Source organism: Patella vulgata, chromosome 4 (genome assembly GCF_932274485.2).
Source record: "Patella vulgata chromosome 4, xgPatVulg1.2, whole genome shotgun sequence".
In the NCBI taxonomy this organism is placed as follows: Eukaryota; Metazoa; Mollusca; class Gastropoda; family Patellidae; genus Patella; species Patella vulgata.
In genome coordinates this window covers 4582215-4609379 of record NC_065882.2, presented here as the reverse complement: position 1 = coordinate 4609379, position 27165 = coordinate 4582215, and the positions used below count along the sequence as shown (strand labels likewise).

The 27165-nt window shown below is 37.5% G+C and overlaps 1 protein-coding gene and 1 long non-coding RNA gene across 3 annotated transcripts; one reads left to right on the top strand and one right to left on the bottom strand.

The window, feature by feature from the left end:
• The first annotated feature begins 303 nt into the window (after positions 1-303).
• On the top strand, positions 304-19687 carry LOC126817383 (uncharacterized). 2 transcript variants are annotated; one of them, XM_050544338.2, is made up of 9 exons: positions 304-643; positions 4871-5450; positions 10891-10962; positions 13253-13371; positions 14570-14824; positions 16634-16729; positions 17138-17170; positions 17914-18030; positions 18990-19687. In XM_050544338.2, exons 2-9 carry the CDS (start codon positions 5015-5017, stop codon positions 19170-19172), a joined length of 1311 nt encoding a protein of 436 aa, XP_050400295.1. In that variant the 5' UTR covers positions 304-643; positions 4871-5014; the 3' UTR covers positions 19173-19687. The 2 variants fall into 2 exon arrangements, with proteins under 2 accessions (XP_050400295.1, XP_050400294.1); XM_050544337.2 differs by having other exon boundaries at positions 18987-19687.
• Positions 19688-23447: 3760 nt separating this feature from the next.
• LOC126817406 (uncharacterized) lies at positions 23448-26595 on the bottom strand. The gene is made up of 3 exons (XR_007678992.2): positions 26467-26595; positions 24743-24937; positions 23448-23655 (listed from the first exon to the last, which is right to left on the bottom strand). It is a non-coding gene; the product is annotated as an uncharacterized LOC126817406 (long non-coding RNA).
• Positions 26596-27165: the final 570 nt, after the last annotated feature.

Below are 27165 nucleotides of genomic sequence, written 5' to 3'. Positions count from 1 at the left end.
TTCAAATAAAATTAAACCATATGTTAGTCCCAAAATGATCTAGTTTGTGTCGAGTGGACGGTAAACCCCATTTCTCTCTCATCGTTGTGTACATTTGGTAGGATCTAAAGAACGTTGCCCAAAGGCGATGCTTGAAAAGGCTAAACAGGGGCATAGTCGTGTACTGCCCTTTTTTTTAATGAGGTTTGCTTATAAAAAGATATTACTCAGCGTTTAATAACTATAACATATAATGTATTTAGGTTAGAAACCAGTGATCCGTATACAACCCTTTGGGTGTATAAATGATAGCAACATCCGTGTATATATCTTCACATTAAAACCACAAACAACTAAACGCGTGTTGCAATATTTACTCGAGCTACTCAAATGATAAACCAAAGTGAAGAATCTAGAAACATGGAAGATAATTCTTTTATCTGTGTTCATTTAAATTTGGAAGCTTAGTCTTTTTTGTGTGTTCATCTTATGGAAAACTCTAGGAAGTAATATAATATGTTAGCATATTAGAATTGCTGTGAAACGTCGGCTTCTATGTTAAAGCGAAGTGATCCCTCGGAACATATTTACGTAGTCCGGGAGCTTAAAATGGTTTCTGTGTTTGGATTTTAGTGAATGGCCTAGAAATAAATACCTATGTGTGGTGAGTTACCTTTAAGATATCAGAATTAGTTTACAGTGTGTAGGGGGCAAGACGAATTATTGAAATAAAATTGAACCATATGTTAGTCCCGAAATAAACTAGTTTGTGTCGAGTGGACTTTGAACCCCATTTCTCTCTCATTGCTGGATAATCAACCACATTAAAAACCAAACTCTTGGTTACGCATGGGCAAATATTGACAACGGTCCCAGACGTTGAAGACTAGAAGGTTCTGGGTGACCGAGACTAACAACGTTGACTGTGATGTAATACGAAAGAAACACAACTAAATAACTAATATATCTAGCTAACGATTGAAATGAAATGGGGTTTAACGTCCTACTGTTCTGCTCCGACTGGGCTAATGAAGATGGTGTTTTTATAAACACGACAGAATAATAATAATTGCTTTAACAAACACAAAAGGCACAACAATAATAATAATTGGTTTAAAGATACTTATGGGAGATTCGATAACGAGTTGGCAGTTCTCACTATAATAGTTAAAAACTAGATAATGTAAAGGCAATTTGCTGAAAATTTCATTCAAATTGATTCACTATGAACCGAGACTAAGCGATTGAAACTTCCGCCTAGCCTCGATCATCATTACTAAAATCAGTACGATAAACAGCATAGTCTCGAGTATCCAGTTAATCGTGAAGGAAAGATATGCAGTAAATCGGCTCATAATCCACTAAAGATCGCAGGCTAGCGATGCCATCTGGGGTTGATTATGGTCTGGATAGTTTAATTAATGTATAATTAATAATTTAGATAACATTTCAGACCTAAAGAAAGACCTACAATAGGCAGATTTAGCTCTTGCATAATGTATGTTTAACAAACACGGCAAAAATAAAACCCATCAAAATAAAAGACAATGAAAGACACATAAAATTCAGTCGAAATTGACAATGAATATTTCATTGTGGAAAATTACAAGAATGTATCGTGTAAAATTTGGCCCGCATCCAAATCCTCTTTTATAAGATCTACTTGTTCGTTTGCTTAGGCCAACACAAAAATATTTGTGTTCACGAGTGGACGTTAAAGTATTAATAATCGTAATAATAGTGCCTTTCAAAAACATATATAAAATAAACGTGGCAAAAGTGCAATAAATGAAATGAGGTTTAACGTCCTGCTCCGAACTGGGCTAATGAAGACGGGCATACGTCATACAGTGTGCTATGAGGGAAATTTTGCCGGGACAGCGGCACTACGGCCTACTCTTATATCGAATTCCAACTGTCAAGCGATCTTTTACGTGCACGCCAATGTGTACACGGGACCTCTGTTTTTTGTACCATCCGAAGGACTAGACAGCTGTCCTTGTCAGGCCCTCCGTCACTGACAAGGGAGAATCACGCCGGAAAATCGGGATGAACTTTCTCGACCAATGCAGGGATCGAACACCCGACCTCCAGCCTAGCAAGCCAGCGTCTTACCCACTTAGCCACCGTGGCCCCGCTCGAAAGTGCAATAAAGAAATGATATCATTGCTCTTATTGTTAAATATTCAACTTTACTTTTTACTATTTGACTTATTTTATATATTAACCTATTAATTCTATGAATATATGCAAGGTCTGAGTGATATTTTATGTTTAATGTACTTTTCTCATGCATATTGCACATATAGGTTTTTAAAGGTGTAATCTTACAGTAGCTTTATTCATTAGATATTAGGTTTCCCCTTGTCAGTGATGCAGGGCGGAGGGCCTGACAAGGACAGCTGTCTAGTCCTTCGAATGAGACGAAAAACCGAGAACCCGCGTACACATTGGCGTGCACGTAAAAGATCCCTTGGCAGTTGGAATTCGATATAAGAGTTGGCGATAGTGCCGCTGCCCGGGCAAAATTTCCCTCATAGCACACTGTATGGCGTATGCCCGTCTTCATTAGCCCAGTATAGGAACAGAACAGTAGGGCGTTAAACTCCATTTCATTTCATTTTCATTAGATATCCCCCCTCCCCCCTTAACGACACTAAAAGGTTTTACTTAAAGATACATTATGAGAGATTAAATAAAGAGCTGGCAGTTCTCACTATAATAGTTAAAAACTAGATCATAAGGGCATTTACTGAAATTTACAGTCAAATTGATCCACTCTGAACGGAAAATTTAGCGATTTAATTTTCTGTCTAGCCTCGATCATCATTACTAAAGTCGGTACGATAAAAAAAAAATATACTCGATTATCCAGTTCGTGATTTAATCATGAATGAAAGTTGAGCAGCAAATCGGATCTTAATCCTGTAAATATCGCAGGCTAGCGATGACATCGAGAGTTGATTATGGTCTGGATAAATTAATTAATGTCTAATTAATAATTGCGATAACATTTCAGGCCTAAAGAAAGACCTGCAATAGGCAGATTTAGCTTTTGCATAATATATGTTTAATATGATTATTACAATGACGTCATTATTACAATGACGTCATAATGTATGTTTAAAGCAATTACAATGAGCTAGCGATTTCACAAAATCGTTTTTCAACTCAGATTTCATCAAATGGGAATTGCCATATTTCTGCAAAAACCAAAGGAATCAAATATATGCCAACGTTGTCTTGTCAATGGGGACATTTATTGGTTAACTGTCTGTTAAAGTCTATATCATTTTATAACTTTACTTCGTGGAAATATTCCTTCACTCCAATGGCTTTCCTGCTTGTGACCTCGGGGTTTATTTCTTCCTGAACATTCTGACGTATTTAAACCAACCTGATTGACATACGACCTGACATGACAGTCAATAGCCACTCCATAGCTACATATTTTATTTAACTATACCAAGATCCGGTTACATACGTTACAAGATGAATGCTCTTCTTTTTTTCTTGTTGTTAAAGGCTGTTTTTTAGGATTCGAGAATATATAAAGTAGATAATTTTTTACCTGGACGTATTTTTTATTTATATATATATATATATATATGTTTACGGTAGATAAATGCATTAATAAATAAATAATACGTCCAGGTAAACAAAATTCACCACTTTACTTCATTCTGACATACATTAAATCATATAAGCTAGCTGTCCGCCCTCTATAGGCGTCTTAAGATACTAATAATGTGTACAAAAATTTAAAATTTAACCAGACTTATATGCATTTGTAGAATAATAGATTTCCATGACAATGGATTATAAATAATATTAGGTAACGTACAACAAAAGGTTATAGAGTATATAATACATAACATGACATTAGTCTTCCTGGTATAGTTTGACAATGGTCAATACAGGAATAATAAGATGAAATAAACGTTCATAGACCAATTATTTAATCTGGCTATAATAAAACCTAACCTTTCATTAATTTACAGAGCATTGAGCATTTTAAACGACACTTGCTTTCATTTCAAAGACATTAAAATACTCTTCTATTCTGAAAATTATCTTCGTTTTTTGTTGTTTTCTTTTAGTTTAAAGGGGTTCTGTTAAAGAGTCGAAAATAAAATTTTAATTTGTTGAAATCTACTTCTTTATGTCTTATAAAAGGTCGAAAATATATATAACATTGAGATTTTAATCGAATTTAGCTTTTAAAGACGGCAAAATACTTTCCTATTCTGAACAGTCTTCTTTTTATGTTTAGAGTTAAAGGATTATTGTTGAATTTAACCATATGCGATACAATGAAAATAGTATCAATATATATTCTTTTTATCCCCTTGTCATGTAAATTTTGTTTCAATATATCATAACTAAAATTCAGCGGTTATATTTAGAAATTAAGCTGTAAAAATAAATAGTTTATTTCATTATATTTAATGGCATTTAGTAATTAAACTGGAAAACTACATTATGGCAGTTAGTAATTAAACTGGAAAATTTATATAATGGTATTTAGTAATTAAACTGGACAATTTATATTCGACGGATTATATAATGACATTTTGTAATTATACTGGAAAAATTACATTATGGCAGTTAGTAATTAAACTGAAAAATGTATATAATTTAGTAATTAAGCTGGAAAAATTATATTATAGTATTTAGAAATTAAACTAGAAAAATTATATTATGGCATTTAGTAATTAAACTTGACAAATTATATAATGTCATTTGGCAATTAAACTGGAAAAATTACATAATGGCATTTGGCAATTATACTGGAAAAATTACATAATTGCATTTAGAAATTAAACTGGAAAAATTATATACTTGCTTCTAGTAATTCAACTGGAAATAACGTATTTTATTTATTTTACAGAGGAACAGACAGCCATCATGAACATACGTAGTAATCCACAGAAAGGAGACGCCATTAAATATGAGATAAGCTGAGGAACTGTACAAATATTCACCGCCATTTCTCGTAAATCTCGTCCATGCTCCATTTCTAAAGAATATAAACATGGCGTTAGGGCCAGCTCTACCATTACCATTGGGCAAGAAATATCACGTGTTTTTATACTACAAGGAATCGCCGGAAGATTCACAAATTGCTCAAATGCTGTTAAAGAAATTGACTTTAAATGGATTTATCTGCTGTTGTAACCAGGATTTCTCACCAGGTAGAACCCCGATTGGCAGCATCGTGCATGCTATAGACATGAGCATGAAAATGGTGATTATTTATTCTGAAACATTCTTCAAGAGCACGGAATCATCGTTTACAATCGAGATGCAGATGCAGCATTGTTTAAATACGGAGAAATTCCTGCTTATTCCTGTTCAGTTTGATGATTGTAAGATACCGTTGTTTTATAAAACTCTACCCGTGATAGACGTAAGACAACCAGAGGAAATGTGGTTTCCACAATTAGTAAAATCTATTAAAAATCTTGCAGGTAAGTTCTAGATATTATGAGTAGAGAGAGAGTGAGGGGTGGGGTGTTAACGTCCACTCGACACAAACCAGATCATTTCGGGACTAACATATGGTTCAATGTTATTTCAAAAATTCGCTTGCGCGTAGGGGTCTTTAGCAATGGGAGGAAACCGAAGGACCCGCAGAAATCCCACGAGGTTGGACAGGCGACCCTACTCCTGGTCACGTACAACCGGGAATCGAAACCACGCCAGCTGACTCAATAACAGACCTTATGATACAACGCGCTCACGGTAATCATTCGGCCGTCCAACCCCACTAAATTTATTTAAAGTTCAGTGTAAAATATCTTTTTAATATTTTGTAGTTTTTATTTGACATATAAAATATGTATCAACGCTTTCTGTTTGACATAGTGCATTAAGTTATATATGTATAAACACCTAGCCGTAGGTGGCCGATTTACCATTGAGTCAAGTGGACTGATTTCGGTCCCTGTGCACATTATGGAAATAATATTTTACCATATGTTATTCCCGAAATGGCGTAGTTTATGTCGAGTGGAGTTAAATGTCCGAACTCAGCTATAGTACCCAGGAATATGAGCAAAAGCATTTAATAACATATCTTAAAACAGGGGAAAATGTTTTTTTATTAAAGGAGCTAAATCGCTAATATTTGGGACCTAGAAATTGACACAAATGGGTCGCAACGCATATAATAATGTAATATGAATGTATATAAACTGATTTATATTCAATCGTTTCCGTTTTTTACTCTAATTTCAAATCAGTTATGTTCGGCGAAATACGCCAGAAGTCTCAATCGATTGGCAATCTCTAACGTCTGGTTATTTCAGTCTACATCGATACTACTTATTGCGAATGCAGTCCAGATAAGAATATGGCGTCACCGTTTGACATGACTTGTGGAATATATCTAGCCTCGTTCTTCGAGTCCCTTGATACAAATGGCGTTGAAACGCATTATAATACACTGTTTTTTTTGTCTTAAATATTGGATATCAGAAGCCCGCCCATCTTTTCTCGGCAAGATCACAACATCAGTGTTGATTTAAATTGACATATAATTAGTGTTTTCAATGTCGAAGGCTTTGGATGATATTGAGTTAGAGACTTTGCTACTTTAAGTGTAGGGCTTATCAAAATTGAACAGCGATATTTGGGTGAACAAAAGAATTCAACTGTCCTTTTGTAACACTTTCTATTTGATATAATACATCGGTTTATGTATATTTATATAGTATCAACAATTTCTATCTGACATTAAATTAAATCAGCTATTATATTTTATGTATATAAGCCGAGTAAACACACTTCTGGCCCAAGACTCTATTCCAAATATAGCATTTTATTTTCCAACTCCGTCATCCGTTTTAAAGCTTCGGAGTTTTATTTCGATTATGGAAGATTTAATATAATTTTATGTCCTAGAGTTGATAAATACGAAATTTTAAAGAATAAACACCAGAAGGGTTACATCACTTTGTTTGGGTTTCTAGTTAGCGGTGGTGTGGTCATCCTGTTTTTCACGGCGTTGTACATCAGCAGGTGTAGTGCCATCTATGTAACGCCGTGAGTGTTCGCGACAGGGCATGGATATTCATCCTCAAATACATAGTACCACTTTTCACCAATTTTAAAAGTTAGTTTTGCTCTCCTGTGCAAGCCTGTGATTTAACACACGACTTGCATAGATGGCAAATCCAACGTGATATTTGTAGCAACTGTTAGGTGTTGTTCTCGAGACGCGGTGAGGTAACTTTTTCTCGAACATCTAGTACCACTTCTGGTCACCTATTTTTACCAGATTTATAGTATGTTAATTTACATATTTATCAGTTGCAAGCGATCAAAAGAATTCGGCCATATTGTTTATTCAGTATGTTAAGTTACATATATATCAGTTGCATAGCGATCAAAAGAATTAGGTCATATTGTTCTGCTTCAGTAACAATTAGCACGTGTTATTATATTCAGTTATGACTAATAGGGGAGTTATTATATTAGGGAAGCTACATCCTGTCACGCACATTCCGCTACAAATCAGGAACAGAAAAAATTCCACTTCATTTTTATCTTTTTGTTTTTGTTTTTTTGTTTTTTTTTTTGTTTTTTTTTTTGGGGGGGGGGGTCCCCCGCTGGAAAGTGTCACGAAAAGATAAAAAAACATGTTACTATTATTATATACAAGCCTTGATAAATACCATGATATGCCTTGATAAATAACACGAAAATGAAATGAAAAATGAAATGAACTGGGGTTTAACATCCTACTGTTCTGCTCCTAAACTGGGCTAATGAAGACGGGCATACGCCATACAGTGTGCTATGAGGGAAACTTTGCCCGGGCAGCGGCACTACGACCTACTCTTATATCGAATTCCAACTGCCAAGGGATCTTTTACGTGCACGCCAATGTGTACACGGGACCTCTGTTAATCGTCCCATCCGAACGACTATATATATACATCTGTCCTTGTCAGGCCCTCCGTCCTGCATCATTGACAAGAGGAAATTACGCCGGGAAATCTGGATGAACTAGCGAGCCAGCGTCTTACCCACTTAGCCACGTAAGTAAGAGAGAGAGAGAGCGAGAGAGAGAGAGAGATGGGGTTTAACGTCCACTCGGCACATATTTTAAGTAGTATATATCATTACAAACGCAATCTCATTAAAACACAGATCCTATTTCGTTTCGTTTTTTTTATAGTTCGAAATTTCGTTTTACTTGTCTTTGTAGGACATCGAAAGTATAAAAAACGAAACGAAATATAGGTCTGTATTTTAATCCGATTTTTACAAACGATAAATGGTGTAACTTCACTAAGCATAATAGATAATTAACATTGTTATTAAAGATACATTATGGGAGATTCGTTAACGAGTTGGCAGTTCTCGCTATAATAGTTAAAAACTAGATAATGTAAAGGCAATTTGCTGAAAATTTCATTCAAATTGATTCCTTATGAACCGAGAACTAAGAAATTGAAATTTCCGCCTAGCCTCGATAATCATTACTAAAGTCCGTACGATAAACAGTATAGTCTCGATTATCCATTTAATCGTTAAATCGTGAAAGAAAGTTATGCAGTAAATCGGTTCATAATCCACTAAAGATCGCAGGCTATCGATGCCATCTAGAGTTGATTATGGTCTAGAAAGGTTAATTACTGTATAATTAATAATTTAGATAACATTTCAGGCCTAAATAAAGACCTGCAATAGACAGATTTAGCTCTTGCATAATGTGTGTTTAAGTATTATACACCATGATAAACGATAAGCATTGTTATTAAGTATTATACACCATGATAAACGATAAGCATTGTTATTAAGTATTATACTCCATGATAAATGATAAGCATTGTTATTAAGTAGTATATACCACGATAAATGATAATCATTGTTTTTAAGTAGTATATACCACGATAAATGATAATCATTGTTATTAAGTAGTATATACCACGATAAATGATAATCATTGTTATTAAGTAGTATATACCACGATAAATGATAATCATTGTTATTAAGTATTATACACCACGATAAATGATAATCATTGTTATTAAGTATTATACTCCATGATAAATGATAAACATTGTTATTAAGTAGTATATACCACGATAAATGATAATCATTGTTATTAAGTAGTATATAAAGTAAACATTTTTACCATTAGTAATTTTATCATTAGTATATACAGTAATACTATCATTAGTAAATACAGTAATATTATCATTAGTATATACAGTAATATTATCATTAGTATATACAGTAATATTATCATTAGTATATACAGTAATATTATCATTAGTATATACAGTAATATTATCATTAGTATATACAGTAATATTATCATTAGTACATACAGTAATATTATCATTAGTATATACAGTAATATTATCATTAGTATATACAGTAATATGATCATTAGTATATACAGTAATATGGTCATTAGTATATACAGTAATATTATCATTAGTACATACAGCAATGAACAATGTTACAATAAGTACTTTCTTCAATAAACAATGTTATCATTAAAATACATAATACTGAACAATGTTAGCATTAGTATATACAATAATAAACAATGTTACCATTAGTATAGTCTATTCTAAATATATTGCAAAGGTAAAAATACAGTAATTTAAATCAACATTGATGTTGTGATCTTACAGGGAAACGATCCAATATTTAAGACAAAATAAACATATTATCATTGTTACACGAATCGTGTACCATAATGCATCACAGCGCCATTTGTAACAAGGAACTCGAAAAACGAGGCTAGACATATTTCATAAGTCATATCAAACTGTAAACTGGAATAACCAGACGCTAGAGATTGCCAATTGATTGAGACTTCTGGCGTATTTCGCCGAACATAACTGATTAGACATTAGAGTAAAAACAGAAACGATTGAATGTAAATGATTTTATTTACATTCATATTACATTATTAGATGCGTAGCGACCCATTTGCGTCAATTTTTAGGTCCCAAATATCAGCAATTTAGCTCCTTTAACTAGCTCCTTTAACTGAACAGAAATGTGGCCATCTAAGAGGCCCATTATTTTCTACTGGCCCCTTACCGCCATTGTGTTTTCTCTAACACCCGGGCGATTTTTGAATTTTTATCCACGAACATCTCGCTTAAAGATGGCGTCTTACCTATGTTTAACTTTGTTTTAATCGCCCAGGTTACTATATAATATAAAGAATATTTAATTGGTTAGATGATAGATAACGAAAGTAGTAACCGTTGGTCTGTTAAATTAAGGAGTTAATTTTTACCAAAATATAGTGGCATATTAACAGAACACAGTTTTTATTGGATGCAATCACTAGTTTTATTCTAAAAGCACAACGTTTCGACAAGTATCCTCTTATCGTTATCAAGCAGAGGCATAATTATAAAAGGTTTATGGAATTGTAATGGTATAAGCAGAAAAATCTTATAAGAACGTTCTTATATCCTGTTTTTATAATATTGCAGCAATTTTAAATGGGGAGGGGGGGGGTAACTTCCTGGTTATATGGTTTTTCGTGACAAAATGGCCGAAAAACAAATCCGAATGAACTGGGTCATATCGGAACAAACAAATGTTTTTATTTTATTTCAATAATTCGCTTGCGCGTAGGGATCTATAGCAGTTGGGGGAACCGGAGGAACCGGGGAAAACTCACGAGGTTGGTCAGGCGACCCTACCCCTTGTCACGTACAACCGGGGAATCGTAAGCACGCCAGTTAACGCAATGACAGACGTTAGGGTGCAACGCGCACATGCTAACCATTCGGCCATCCAACCACCCGGTCTTTGCAAAACGACACCCCGACCTGCAACAAAAACGTCGACATTAAATATTAGGGTATAAAAATGAAATCAGACTTTTGGGTTGTGAACAATTACATTCTGACTGTTATATTTCAGATATTTCTAAACAGTTTGTTGCTGGTCCAAGAATCTCCACCATATTGATACATGTTTGTGGATATGAACCAGGTATGGTTTACTTATTTTAGTCTGGTTGTTCAAAGCTAAGTCTCGCTCCTCCATTTTTAGATTAAATCAAAATATGTCTGAACTGTTCTAATCTATTTAATATCGGAGAAATCCGATGCCATCGAGAGTTGATTATGGCCTGGATAAGTTAATTAATGTCTAATTAATAATTCAGAAAACATTTTAGGCCTAAAGAAAGACCTGCAATAGGCAGATTTAGCTCTTGCATAATGTATGTTTAATGAAGATGCGTGTAGCCATGATTGATTAGAGATTCGAGATAGCCACTCTTTCTGAAAATGTGTTGCACCCATGTCGATGTTACATGCTACGTTGTACGATATAGACAAATTAGATTAATGTACATTTACAGCTTGTAGATCTTTCTGTTGCCAAAGCAAAGGTTCCAAAGATTTCAGTCTTTAATGTTTCATCTGTGCAACTTGTTGGGACCAATTAAGGGTGTAAAGGATAAGTTCTTCTAGTCGGGTAAAGATAAGCCCGAGAGATATGTTCTTCAGCTCATCGCCCACGATCAGCTCTTGTAAGAAAAAAGTGTAAACAAATTTGAAAAACTTTATTGTTTCTGGTCCAGGTAATACTTTTTTGGATGGGTGATGGCTTTTGTTTAATAATCTTGCTGCAGATTATTGTGGCTACTGTTTTGATAAATCTCTCCTGGTCGAATTCTAAATCCCCCGTCTCGCTCAACCATCCCCAAAATATTAAACTTTTAAGGTTTCCAAACGTGGCCATATTGGATTTATACTTATGATTGGACTATGGCGTTATGACGTCACATGGACGTAATTTGGCAATGTTTTTCTGATCTTTGGTAGCACTTTACTATCTACCCGCAATACATTTACACCCTCTGAACTCAACCATTCCGGATATATTGCAGTTTTAAGGTTCCAATGGCAGCCATATTGGATTTAGGCCAATTGCTGGACGTCATGGGTTGTGCTTTTCTGATTCTTTTCTACCACTTTTATATCTACCCCTAATACATTTACACCCTCCAAACTCAACCATTCCCGAAATATTGGAGTTTTAAGGTGCCAGTCGCGGCCATATTGGATTTATGCCAATTACTCGAAAACATATCTTTTTATTTTGGGCGATTTTTGTTTGGGAGACCTTCAGGGACCCTTCTACCAGATTCCGTCAAGAAATATTCTGTTGCATTTTGTTCTAGATTATTTATTATATTTACAGGATTAATCGGCTAAATTGCTTCCACGCCACGCTAGCAATTAGTAGCTTTGGTTTCTAGTTTATATTGGGAGGGGGTGGCCGAATGGTGTGCACGTATCATTAGGTTTGTCATTGAGTCAACAGGTGTGGTTTCCTTTCCCTGGTTGTACGTGACAAGAAATATAGTCGCCTGTCCAACCACATGGGTTATCTCTCGGTCCCCCCGTTCCTCCCACTGCTAAAGACCCATACACGCAAGTGAATTATTGAAATAAAATGGAAGTAAATGACCTAGATTGTGTCGAGTGAACGTTAAACCCATCTCTCTCTCTCTCTCTCTCTGTCTCTCGCTGTCTCTGTCCCTCTCTCTCCCTCTCTGTCTCTCTCTCCCTCTTTCTGTCTCTGTCTCTCTCTCCCTCGCTCTCTCCTAATCTATATTACACTGCTGTACTTGTTAATCTGCGATATCAGCCATAGGTGGAAGTAGGTGAATGTTAACCCCTATACAGGTCCCCATGATTTGTAGTTCGTCTATTTATAGCAATGGTCTAGTTTCTCTGTTGAGTGGAAGTTAACAAAGAGGTTGGTTATGGTGACATGTACGGCGAATAAGTACATTGTTACTATGCAACTACTACTTTGTATATCTCAAAATTTCAGTTATTGTCAACCTAATACAAATCGGGAGCAAAAACACGGCCGTTGGTTGCTCTTTATATAGTGATAAGCGCTCAATCCAGCGTAACTGTGTTCTATATTAGTCCCGCTTACGAGACAGGTACGTGACAAGGAGTAGGGTCGCCTGTCCAACCTCGTGTGTTTTCTCTGGGTCCTCCGGTGTACTCCCACTGATAAAGACCCGTACGCGAAAGCGAATTAATGAAATAAAATTGAACCATATGTTAGTCCCGAAATGACCTAGTTTGTGTCGAGTGGACGTTAAACTCTCTCTCTCTCTCTCTCTCGCTCTCTCTCTCGCTCTCTTACGAGACAGATTATTCTCACTCTTTTTAAACATCTATGCTATTTGAACATCGGCGGTCACTTTCAATATCAAAATCACATACAATTACGCAAATTTTTATTATTACAGCCAGAAGAAACAATATGGAAGTTCTAGCATGTCGTAGGGGTGTTTACAGTTCTCGGGAATCCAAGAAGCTAAAGATGCGCCATAAGATACTACATCAGATGCAGAAAGCCGGAGTTATTGTAAGTTATATCTATTTGAAGGATTAGACAGGGCGATAAAACCAGGTCCCAAGTTCACAAAGCATTCCCAGACTTAAATGAAAATGAAATGAAATGGGGTTTAACGTCCTACTGTTCTGCTCCTAACCTGGGCTAATGAAGACGGGCATACGCCATACAGTGTGCTATGAGGGAAATTTTGCCCGGGCAGCGGCACTATCGCCTACTCTTATATCGAATTCCAACTGCCAAGGGATCTTTTACGTGCATTCCAATGTATACACGGGACCTCGGTTTTTCGTCTCATCCGAATGACTAGACAGCTGTCCTTGTCAGGCCCTCCGTCCTGCATCACTGGCAAGGGGAAACCACGCCGGAAAAGAATTTACTTAAAAGTGTTCGCCTTATTTTAACTAAAATATAGACCTTTATAAAACTTTTGTTGTTTTAATGTATCAAATATATCAATAAGAAACTATGTGCAAAGTTTTGTGTTTCTGGATCAAAGATATTTCTCATAAACAGTGATAGAAAGTTGAGTAAACTCTTTAAAAGTCTGAGCATGCGTTGTGAACTCGGAACCCGGTAAAATGTCATCTAAAGTCCCGTTTGACTTGATGCCATTTTCAGACAGAGAACCTTGTCCTGAAATCTGATACAGGTACCAAGCCAGAAAGATGGAAGACGGCAACTCTTGTACTGCGTTAAACTTTTCTGTGTATATCGATTGCACATATATATACTACCCTTATTTTAGCTAAAATCCCTATTTTTAGAGGAGGAAAATATGTTTGCGAAATATACAAATGTTCGATAATAGCAATATTCCTGTCCCAGACAAGGCGTTCTATTAAACATGCACTATGTAAGAGCTAAATCTGCCTATTGCAAGTCTTTATTTTGGCCCTAAATGTTATATGAATTATTATTGATGGCCGGGATTTAAATGGATTAAGACATCCGCGAGATTTAAATATATAATGATAAAATGGACAACCGAGATTTAGTCTCGGTTGACAAGTCCCGTTGCTACAATAATGAACGTTCTACGCTATATGTACAAACTTCGTTCAGTCTAAAGTAATTTGAATGAAAGGATCAATATATTCATTTTACATTATCTATTTTTGAACTATTATAGCAAGACCGGTCAGTTCTTTATCTAAATCTTACATAATGTATCTTTAAAGCCCTTTGTATTTCATATTTTTAATTTCAGTTATCAGAAAGAAAATTTGAAGCCATGATGTCTGATGTGGATTTTATGTTCCGAGATTATTGTAGACTGAACAAACTACTCTTCCCGGTTTTAACGTATTTCTTTTTACTAGCAATAATTGGAACCCTGGTTCTAAGATGTACACGGTACTTTGATGCCGATCCCATCAGACGTTGGTTGCCAATGCTTATGCTGTTTACAGTTGGGTTTTGTGTTTGTGTTATTACATCCTGGATGATTAAAACAAAATTTCAGGTATTGATAATGGTTTTATATTTTTCCTTATCGCACCTGATTTATTATTGTACGAGGCAGGGTATGGTTACTTTTCATAGAACACCTGATACCACCTATCGTTTAACTCCATATAATACTATTATTCTTCTAAACATTTAATGTACAAGACCCCTTAGTGAATTATCCCTTGGTTAGCTTGTGTTGTGGGAGCCCTGGCCCTAGCTCGGCGCTTTGACCTTAAAGGACAATATTGGTGTCAACCATTATCACATATGTGATAGAACTGGTTAAACACGTTCCAAATATATTTTTAACTCAGAGATCATTGCTACGATAGATGCGTTATGAAGATTTCAAGAAAAGGAAGTGACGAACGCAAAAGGAAGACACTAGTTATCCTTCTATATAACTGACTGAAGTGGCGAGTGATAACAGATACACGGGCGAATTTCTGCTCACTAATAATTCCTTCGACGAATTGGAATACATTTTTTTGAAAAATAATTAAACATAATTACTTTGGTAATGATGATCGAGGCTAGTCTAAAAAAAAATCATAAACTAATATCTCTGTTCAGAGTGGAGCAATGGGCGTCCTCGATGAAGGAATACCTGGTGTCGCTAGTAAAAATTTGGTTCCACGTGACCTTATCGATGGTAAGAGACCCGTATCGGGATTAAATTCCATATTAACGACAAAAACTAACATTTATCAATACATCAGTTTGTAATGAATGTACAGGAAAACAATGCTGTAAGGTAAACAATGAGGTCACGTGGGACTGCCTCACGTATCAATTATGCCTCTTTATCTTTAGCGAGGACGCCCATTAGACTGAAATGTTCAGCATGTTATATTTATGTTATCTTTTTTTCACTATTATAGCGAGAACTGTCAACTCTTTATCTAAACTTCGATAATGCCCCTTTAAAGCGATAATTTTATATTTTTAAGTTATATTTTTAAAATGTATTAAAATAAAGCCTTAAAGGGACTATCCCTTATTTGAACAGAGACACAAAATAAAAATTTGAGTATGTATGAAATTTAAACGCCACAATATAGAGGAATGGTGTATTGACCGTATCTCAAAATTTCAGCTCAAAATATTGAGTCGTTTGGACGTGACCGTCAAAACTGCTTATCCGGACACGTAACCCTTTTAAGATTTCGGGTCAATTTTTTCGTTGGGAGACCTGATAATCGATTCCCATTCCTTTAGAAGTATATACAGTGAATGACCTAAATGCTGTACTTGATAATGAAAGGTCAATTTCATCTACACATTATTTTTATACAAGAAATGTCTGGTTTTATCTAGACACCGCATAATATAGCTTGGGACACCGGTCTCCATTTCCAGATGAAGACTGAGGGGTTTCAGTTATTTGAAAACTTATCACAAATATTGAGTTAGTTTTTTCGGCCCTTCGGTAGGGGATTTTAAGGGATTTTAAAACAAAATTAAACAGTTTTATTCTCCAAAGAATTATCGGGATTAGCCCTTTAAAAAAGATGGTATCTATAAACAGTCCTACTTTGTTAAAGAATAATCCTATTAATCCTATAATTCACTATTGCCAGTTAAGAAATGGGCAAAAATATCATTTTCAACATCAAATTCAAACGTTTGAAGATAGTTATTCCATGAGGGGAATAGAAAAAACAAGGGAGGTAATTGTTTTATTATGATACCTATGATCGTATAATAGTTAGTTGACAACCTATTGAGCAAGACATAGAAATAATTATGTTTTGACTTTCTTAGAAAATATGAAATTCTCGCTTTAAAGTATGTACTTTATATACTTTTTTTTATATTTCAGGATTATTATCATCGATCGTTTAAAGATTATCTGGTGACAATAAATGATAAGTTATTTGATGAACGTATTTTAATAACCGTAGTCGAGGAACATATATCCTTTAAAAATCATACGAAATGAAATGAAATGGGGTTTAACGTCCTACTGTTCTGTTCCTGGCTGGGCTAATGAAGAAAGGCATACGCCATACAGTGGGCTATGAAGGAAATTTTACCGTGGTCTACTCATATATCGAATTCCTACTGTCAGGGGATCTTTTACGTGCACGCCAATGTGTACACGGGAGGGACGTATTACTAAATTTGGTCAACAGACAAATTCCATTCCTGACCATGAAGATGGCATATGACAAATGTGTTTATTAACCTTTAGTTCAATTCATGTAGATTTCTATTGTTTCAGATTTTATTTTGCTTGAACAAGAATCTATAAACAACTATTAGTCAAGTCCTTAATATTTCTACAATTTTTTGTTTGTAAATATTTCCTTAACATGCATACATAAATATAGTATACTACGATTATGCTCCTTGTCTTGTAAGTATAAACACATTTATTAATGTTTGATGCTGTGCCGTTACTGGTCCGTTTTGAAATGTAATGAAATGAAATGGGGTTTAACGTCCTACTGTTCTGCTCCTAACCTGGGCTAATGAAGACGGGCATACGCCATACAGTGTGCTATGAGGGAAATTTTGCCCGGGCAGCGGCGCTACGGCCTACTCTTATATCGAATTCCAACTGCCAAGGGGTCTTTTACGTACATGCCAATGTGTACACGGGACTTCGGTTTGTCGTCCCATCCGAACGACTAGACAGCTGTCCTTGTCAGGCCCTCCGTCCTGCATCACTGACAAGGGGGAAACCACGCCGGCTGGTCCGTTTTAGTTCATTTACAAACGTCATCTCAGATATGTTTTCCTGAATCAATTGGGTTCATCGAGGAGCTTACAAATCATCAAACGTTCATTCCATTACTGTTCTGTTCATTTCGTCGCGTTTCGTCGCGTTTCTGGCGAACCGACGAATCTGATAAATTTAAGTATAGAGAATTGTGCGTTTGAAATTTGCGCTCTGTTGTTAGTTCTATGTCCATCAAATAATAACGTTTATGTAAATGGCGTTCAGTGTCCTGATGTATATGTATGAAATATTAAATCATAAATAAATGTTTTTATTTGCAATAGGCAGATTTAGCTCTTGCATAATGTATGTTTAAATACTTTCTGGCCATTAAAACGATTTTTTGTAAGCAATGTGATGTTATTCTTTAATTTCAGAATTATTTAACTGAAAATAAAACTCTGGTTGGTATCAACAATACAAGTGTTAAAAGTCTCAAGGAAATGTATAAAAAATGGCGAGACTGGCTGTATGGCAATATCCCAAACACTGAGGTAAGGACTATCAATAAAGGGAAATAACTCCACGTTATTACATGTTATCTACCGTAATAAATACATTTTGACTAGAGTAATCACCATTCCTTGGCTGTCTCTTGTCGAGAAAGAGAGAGAAGGGGGGGGGGGGGGGTAACGCCCACTCGATACAAATCAGATCACTTCGGGACTAACATATGGTTCAATTTTATTTCAATAATTCGCTTGCGCGTAGTGGAAGGAAACCGGAGGACCCGGAGAAAACCCACGAGGTTGAACAGGCGACCCTACTCCTTCTCACATACAACCGGGAAATCGAAACCACGTCAGTTGACTCAATGGCAGACCTTATAATACAACGCACACACGCTAACCATTCGCCGTCTCTTGTAAGGGGTGGCCATAATTATATCTAGATATGTTTCCGGTTTCAGATAACATTTTGTTATTCTGTACTCATCTTCTGTCAGAGATTAAGGTGGGCCAATGATTATTTTGTTATAATTTGAAGTTAAACTACTTCCATTATATATCAATGTTCCTAAATTGATGTTCTCGAATTGTTTCTCATTCAAAGATTCGACTTCATATTAGAATCGATTTTGGTGCAAATCGACACTAATTCAGAATTGCTTATGAAATCCAAAACTTAAAATGAGTACACTTGTGGAATTCAATATCAAAGGAAACCAAAAGCGCAAATTTTATTAAAGGTTCTAAAAACCGAACTTTCAAATCAAATATACAACTGATTGAATACGGTTCTAGCTGTGTTTATGTCCAACTTTTACCATGTATACTAAATAATGTTCTCCATTTTTTTGTTTATGTTTTTTTTTATTGATTAATGTGTTGTGATTGTTGTAATTTTATATTAGTTGTACTTATGTAAAGCGCCTGAGAGCAGCTCGCTGAGTTGAATTGTTGGCACTATATAAATCAATTATTATTATTATTTGTTTATTTATTTTTAGCAGACCATAGAGCGACAGCAGTTGATAAAAGAGGGTGGTATGTACGCGTGTTGGTATTTACAAAAGAAGCTTCCCAAACCAGCTATAGACAGACATGTTCGCGGTGGCCAATGCCTCTGTCAGTACATTGAGAAAAATCTACACGGTGACAACTTTACCCTAGAAAGTGTAACCACCCGCTTTTAGAGACCAATGGAAAGAGCTTGGATGTTGAAACTTGCAGCAAACCTTTACAGAAGGTGGAAAATTTGTATGCTGGTATTTTCCAGAGAAACCACTAAAACCAAATGTTCTGGGAGGGCAAAGGTGAATGGTGACAGGTTTACCATAGAACTTGTAGCCACCCGGTTTTAGAGACTGGTAAAATAGATGCGGAATAGACATCGTTTACTATTCGGTAATTTCCGCGCTGATGACCAAATCTGTCTAAATTTTGCCAGTTTTCAGCAAAGAAAATTAACCGTGAAACTTGTAACCAACCATTACAGAAAGTGGCATATATGTATTCGTGTTGGTGTTAGTATGTGACTGCATACAGACAAAGCTACATGGCGGCGGCGCTCGTAAAATGGACGCCAAAGATAAAGTGTGTTAAAAATGCCTTGTCAGTCGTTATGAACTGGGCATTATTGTTATTGTTGTATATTTAAATTTAAGGTATGTGAAGTGTGAAAATTTAATAAACACTGACTTACTATTAATATTGGTGGTGTTTGTCATTTGGAGGTGATATTGAATGGGTTGTATCATAGGCATTCATAGGGGCACGGTTCAATCTGATTAAAATACAGATCTATCTTTCGTTTCGTTTTTTTATACTTTCCATGGCCTACACTGACCAGTTGTAGTAAAAGGTCGCGTCAGAGCGTCAGAGATCACATGAGCGGCTTTTGACCCTATGACGTCAGACATTGATTAATCAATCAGCGTTGTCGCTTCTAGTGGTTTACCCACAGTTCTATGCATCGCACGCCAAAGGTCGCCGTAAGAGATGGTTTCATTGGCTAATCCCTCACGCCATATAGCAACTCTTCCAGATCCTAGTGTAGTACAGACAAATAAAACGAAATTTTTTTAACTATAACGAAATAGGACCCGTATTTAAATCACATTGGGGCACAGGTCGGTATTAATGGGGGTGGGGGGAGGGTCATTTAGTGGGGACAGTGTCGCCTATAACATTAACACGAGAATAGAAATTTCCCGTTATTCAAAATAATGTAAGATCCGTCAGTTATATTGGGTTTTTTATCTGCGGTTTGTGGGATGGGGGGGGGGGGCGATCCCACGCCTTTATGTGGACATGTCGTAGGGTTTAACGTCCAACCAAACACACACTAGGCTGTTTATTTCAATTATTCGTTTGTGCGTAGTGGTCTTTAGTAGTAGGAGGAAACAGGAGGACCCGGAGAAAACACACGAGGTTGGACAGGCGACCCTACTCTTTGTCACGTACAACCGGGGAATCGAAACCACGCTAGTTGACTCAATGACAGACCTTATGATACAGCGCGTACGCGCTAACCATTCGGCCATCCAACCCCCTAAATTTGATTTATCAATTAAACATCCATAAAGATATAAGATAATTCCAGTGCTAAACCGGGGAGAGTTGTGTCCCTTTCTTACATTTTCATCTGAACCAATTGATGGTTCTTGTGTGGGGGCGTATTCAAGTTTGTCCAAACGAATTTCACGTGCCCCATAAGACCAGGGGTAGATTTTAATATTTTCGATTTCTTCTTATAAACCACTTTATGGATCTCTGCCCAATCTGATGTAATGCCCCCTTCAGACCGCGGTGACGTCCTTACTGCGCTGCTGCGACCGTACAGCGACCAGAAAATGCACAAGGTCGCCGGCAAACGTGAACATAACGAGGGAAAATATCCCAAAAAATTACAAACGTGAAAAAAGTCGCGTTCTTACAGCTTTCTAGGTCAGATCGCAGAACCTTGCCGTTTGTTTTGAACATGCGATCAATCGGGACCTTGGAGACCACAGGGCGATATCTGGCGTTTCCACCACGCTTTTATCACGCTTATGGCGATCTTGACGCGCTCTGCGACCATTTTCCGTCGCCGTAGTGTCGCAGTAAGGACGCCGCCGCGCTCTGACGGGGGTATAAGATCTGTTCAGGGGACCACGTGGCTAGTGGGTAAGACGCTGACTCGCTAGCCTGGAGGTCGGGTGTTCGATCCCTGCATTGGCCAAGAAAGTTCATCCAGATTTTCCGGCGTGGTTCCCCCTTGTCAGTGATGCAGGGCGGAGGGCCTGACAAGGACAGCTGTTTAGTCCTTCGGATGAGACGAAAAACCGAGGTCCCGTGTATATATTGGAATGCACGTAAAAGATCCCTTGGCAGTTGGAATTCGATATAAGAGTAGGCGATAGTGCCGCTGCCCGGGCAAAATTTCCCTCATAGAACACTGTATGGCGTATGCCCGTCTTCATTAGCCAAGTATAGGAGCAGAACAGTAGGACGTTAAACCCCATTTCATTTCATTTCATTTCAGATCTGTTCAGACAAAGTGGATTGACCCCCTGGGAGCACAATACAGGGATAAATGGGATTATCTTCTTGTAAATATTTGGTAGCCATATAGGGTAAAAATATCGATGGCGAGATTTGTGCAAAACAATACATTTGTTTTTTCTGTCTTCTCCATTGTCAAAATATTGACTTTGTTATGACTTCATTTGAAAACATAAATTAAATTGTTTATGAAATATTGTGAGAATATCAGGAAAATTGGTCTAAGGCCAAGGACAAATTCTATGGTCTAAAAACACGTGATAGGAAAATTACCATTACATCATTAGGCTTAGTAACCAATCATTATACTTAATTACGTCATATTTGACCAATTAGATAATTGAAAACCGAAACCGACGGGTAGAAAACCATCAGAGCTGTGGGCGATTTTCAGACACCATGTAAATTTTGAGATAGGAAATACTATGCAGGTTCGTTGGGAGAGACTGTTAAGGTTCAAGAGACACCATCTGGTTTGAGAATGCTCCGTTAAGCCGTAAGAGAGACATATGATGTAGGCATTCCGTCAGTAAACCCGTGGGGTTAAGAGACTAGAGTATGACTTTAAATGAAATGAAATGAAATGTGGTTTAACGTAATTCTTTAGTGGCATTTAGCAATTGGAAACATAACAAAACTATACAGTTATATGGGACAACAATCACTGGTTTATTATACACAGGCACGACGTATTCTTATCGAAACGTCGTGCCTGTGTATAATAAACCAGTGATTGTTGTCCCATATAACTGTATAGTTTTGTTTGTGGTTTAACGTCCTACTGTTCTGCTCCTAACCTGGGCTAATGAAGACGGGCATACGCCATACAGTGTGCTATGAGGGACATTTTGCCCGGACAGCGGCGCTACGGCCTACTCTTATATCGAATTCCAACTGCCAAGGGATCTTTTACGTGCACGCCAATGTGCACACGGGACCTCGATTTTTCGTCCCATCCGAACGACTAGACAGCTGTCCTTGTCAAACCCTCCATCCTGTATCACTGACAAGGAGAAACCACGCCGGGAAATCTGAATGAACTTTCTCGGCCAATGCAGGGATCGAACACACGACCACAAGGCTAGCGATTCAGCGTCTTACCCACTTAGCCACGTGATCCCCAAGTATGACTTTAACCTATGCTTGTAACCTATGTATCCAGTGCTTGCCATAAAAATATAGAAACGAACTGTGGTGTGGTTATTCCTGTAACCATAATCGGAGTACAAGAGGCAAATTCACAACGTGGGATGTCAGAGTAACATTTAAAGAAACGTCCTAACCAGTAGAGAATTACAAATATAACCAGAGATAATACTAGACGATCACAAGGCTAATAAAATATGTAACAAAGTGAGAGTATGCATCACACGTCGGTTCTGGGGAGTTTTTGGCAGGGGGCTTTCCACATCTAACCAGCGACTCATAGCACTGCACATCGTCAATAGAAGGCTTGATCTCGCTTTAACTACGTACATCTTATCAAGGCCTTCACGTAATACCCTGCATATTGCGGCACTAATTTCGATTGGGTACAAGCCCAACTTGTGAGCCTATCAGATTCCTCGATCGTCGCGAATACCAAGTCTCGCGCTTTCAAGCTAAAATATCTACTGTGATAATCGCATTGCAAAGTTCAAGCTTCACTCAGTGTCAAGGTTTCCGTGTAGGTCGCGATGCCACATCCTCTGATTGGACGCTACTGCTCACGTGTCTATAGATAACATAGCTATAAGTTCGGAAATTGTGAAGTAAACAAGCAACGGCCAGATGTTATAAAACTCACAGTCGTTGCTTCAGGAACATGAGCACTGCATGGTGTTACATATTTGATTTGGTTGCCTAACTGCATAGTGCTACAATTGCTGGGGGTAGTGCTCATGAAATGACAACGTAGTCCACCGATTCAAGATTAAACCCATTACAAATGTTGTAGTTGATTAAATCGGGTTTTTTAATGGCAATATTATTTTCAACAACATTTAGCTATTTCCGGACTTAAACAAGTATTATAACTTTCACTCCAATGCAATCCATCTGAACAACTCTGGGCGGTTAGTACACCATTTATACACACTTGAAATTTATCACAGTCAGCATGACGTCTAAATCCATATTCTCCTACTATACATTCTGTTAAATAAACATTCAAGGGGATGAAATAAAATGAAATGAAATGGGGTTTAACGTTCTAATGATCTGCTCCTACTGGGCTAATGAAGACGGGCATACGCCATACAGTGTGCTATGGGAGGAATTTTGTCTGGGCAGCGGCACTATGGCCTACTCTTATATCCAATTCCAACTGCCTGACTAGACAGTTGTCCTTGTCGGACTCTCCGTCCTGCACCACTGACAAGGGAACACCACGCCGGTTAGCGGAACCGGGAGCCACGGTGGCTAAGTGAGAAAGACGCTAATTGGCTAGTTTGGAGGTCGCTGGTTAGATCCCGGTGGTGGGGGGATGATTAGTACGTGCGCGCTGCATCATAAGGCGTGTCATTGAGTATACTAGCGTGGTGTCGATTACCCGGTTCTACGTGACAAGGAGTCGGGTCGCCTGTCCAACCTCGTTGGTTTTCTCCGGGTCCTCCGGTTTGCTCCCACTACTAAAGATCCCTACGCACAAGCGAATTATTGAAATAAAATTGAACCATATGTTAGTTCCGAAATGACCTAGTTTGTGTCGAGTGGCCGTTAATGTCATTTTTCACCACATGTTTGGGTAAGACACAATGTCTTTGCAGAGAAGCGTCACCATATGTTTGGTGCAATATAGCCCGGTTGGAACTGATGTGCTATAAAACTCTATTTCATTCAATCGTTATTTTTTTTTTTTTTTTTTTTGGTGGGGTGGGGGGTTGGGGGGGGGGGGGCAAATGGTCTAGAGTGTCGCGCTTCGACCTCTAGCTGGCCGGTCACCTCTGGCTTGCGGTTGTGGTTTCGATCCCTGGTGAGAGCGTATGTGGCTTGAATATAGAGGCTCCTTTCTCAACATTGTGGGTTTACTCCGGGTAGTCCGCTTTCCTCCCACAGGAAAGTCCCCTGCGCGTGTGCTAAGATAATGAAAATAAAAATAAGACAACTTGTCTGCGATATCACCTTCGGTGGAAGTGGACGTTAAAACACTAAGAACAACAACATTCATTAATTAATATATGCAATATACAACTAACATTTCCAGACAGAGGTATACGAAAACGATAAAATTCATTTCTACCTGTAGAATCATCTGGTGAGCCTGATATTTGTGATGTGCATCCGGCAGTCTCCGGAGTTAAACAGGTATTCTGATCCGCACTCCAGTGCAATCCAGTTGAACAACGCGACACAGTCGCATCACCATCTACACAGATTTGGAATTTGGAACAATCAGCGAGACCAATAAACCGATATTCTCCAACTTTACACTCTTCTGAATAGACATTAAGAAAAATAAAATGAATTTTAACGTCCTAATACTAATGGCTAATGAAGGCTGTCGGTGTTTCTTGTACGTGCACGCTTTTGAGTACATGGATGAACCTCGGTTTTTTGGTCCCATCCGACGACTAGACACCTGTCCCTCCGTCATGTACCACTGACAATCGAAAACAGGCTAAAACATCTCATGGAACATGCTCGATCAACTCCGGGAACGCACGTAGGACTATACTCACTGAGCAACCTTGGTCTAGAGACATTCAAGATTATGGAATTTTCGGGGGGTTGGGTGGCCGAATGGTTAGCACGTGCGCGCTGTATCACAAGGCCTGTCATTGAGTTAACTGGCGTGGTTTCGAATCCCCGGTTGTACGTGACAAGGAGTAGGGTCGCCTGTCCAACCTCGTGGGTTTCTCAGGGTTCTCCGGTTTCCTCCCACTGCTAAAGACCCCTACGCACAAGCAAATTATTGAAATAAAATTAAACCATATGTTAGTCCCGAAATGACCTAGTCTGTGTCGAGTGGACGTTAAACCCCATTTCTCTCTCTCTTATGGAATTTTCACAGAAATCCCGGTTACTGGAAATCATATCCAAGCTAATAGGAAGAATATAATTCTTTATACCAAAAACAATCTATCAAGCTACTTCAAATAAAAAGTTTCATTCAAATCGACAAATTTCAAAATATTATCGATTATGTATTACACCTATAATGAAGTGTACACGTGTTGGGAGGGATTCGCTAGCAGGATCTCTATGGTGATACTTCATATCCAGTAGTTTCTGTAGGATATGACTTAAACACATTATACACGATCTAAATCAGCCTATTGCTGGTATTTCTTTAGGCTACTATATTCTCTAGGATATGACTTTTATGCAAGAGCTAAATTTGTTTGTTGCAGGTCTTTCTTTCGGCATTTTAATGTAATCTAAACTATTAATTAGACATTAATTAACATGAAAAGACCATAATCAACTCTCGATATCATCTTATGTGTCAGATTTTCATTGGACTTGAATCCGATCTGCTGTTCAACGCCCATTCATGATTAACCGCAAAATGACAATCGAGGCAACGACGATGATTTTAAAATAAGGGAAAAGTAAAGCAATGTGACTGAACTTTTCAGCATATTCCCTTTACATTACCTACTTTTTAACTATTTTAGTGAGATGAGAAAGGCCAGCTCTTTATTTAATCTCCCATAATGTATCTTTAAGTACAGTTTCCTTCTAGTATTCCTGGCATTGGGTGGCTGAAAGTACTAGCATGCGCTTTAGATCATAGGGTCTGCTCTTGAGTCAAGTGGTGTGGTTTGGATCCCAGGGTACGATCGCCGGTCCAACCTCATAGATTATCCCCTCGTCATCCGAGTTCCTTCAACCGCTAATAACCCCTACGGGCAAGCGAATTATTGAAATAAATTTAACCATATGTTAGTCCCAAAGTGACCTAGTTGTGTCGAATGAATGTTAAACCCTATTTCTCTCTCCCCCTTTAATTAAAATATTTACCTGATCGGTCAACAGAAATCAACAAGATGACCACCAAGACGTTAATGATTGATATATACATCTGTGAACAATTCGTCATAATGTGATACAAGCCAACTGAAGACTTAAATCACTGTGTTCTACATTCTTATACCCCACACTTCTTATAATATACATTACGTTAGTTCCGCCTCTTGAATTGTTGTCCAATCAAAATCAACAGTTTCCTTTCAGAGCTCGATGCCCCGCCTATTGGGCGGGATTGGATGCGCGTTGTATCATAAGGTCTGTCATTGAGTCAACTGGCGTGGTTTCGATTTCCTAGTTGTACGTGGCAAGGAGTAGATTCGCCTGTCCAACCTCGTGCGTTTTCTCTGGGTCCTCTGGTTTCCTCCCACTGCTAAAGATCCCTACGCGCAAGCGAATTATTGAAATAAAATTGAACCGTGTGTTAGTCCCGAACTGACCTAGTTTGTGTCGAGTAGACGTTAAACCCCCTCTCTCCCTCGCCTATATTTGAACACGTGACATTTTGAGGCCAATGCAAAGCTGCTCGAAACATTAGAATTTATTTTGACAGCATATATCTAGAATTAAGTTGATTCCTTTCATAAATCGATTTCCGCGATTTTCCTGCCTCTGATAAATAGAATACCGCCTCCAGCATTATTTAGTTTACGACATGTGTGGCAATATCGATTCACAGAGAGCTCTCGAATT

What these genes read in the sequence shown, in the direction of transcription:
- LOC126817383 (XM_050544337.2), top strand. Translation starts at nt 5,015, where the DNA reads ATGGCGTTAGGGCCAGCTCTACCATTACCATTGGGCAAGAAATATCAC. An exon ending in ATCTATTAAAAATCTTGCAG is followed by an intron (nt 5,451 to 10,890) that starts GTAAGTTCTAGA and finishes GTTATATTTCAG; the next exon opens with ATATTTCTAAACAGTTTGTT. An exon ending in TGCAGAAAGCCGGAGTTATT is followed by an intron (nt 13,372 to 14,569) that starts GTAAGTTATATC and finishes TTTTAATTTCAG; the next exon opens with TTATCAGAAAGAAAATTTGA.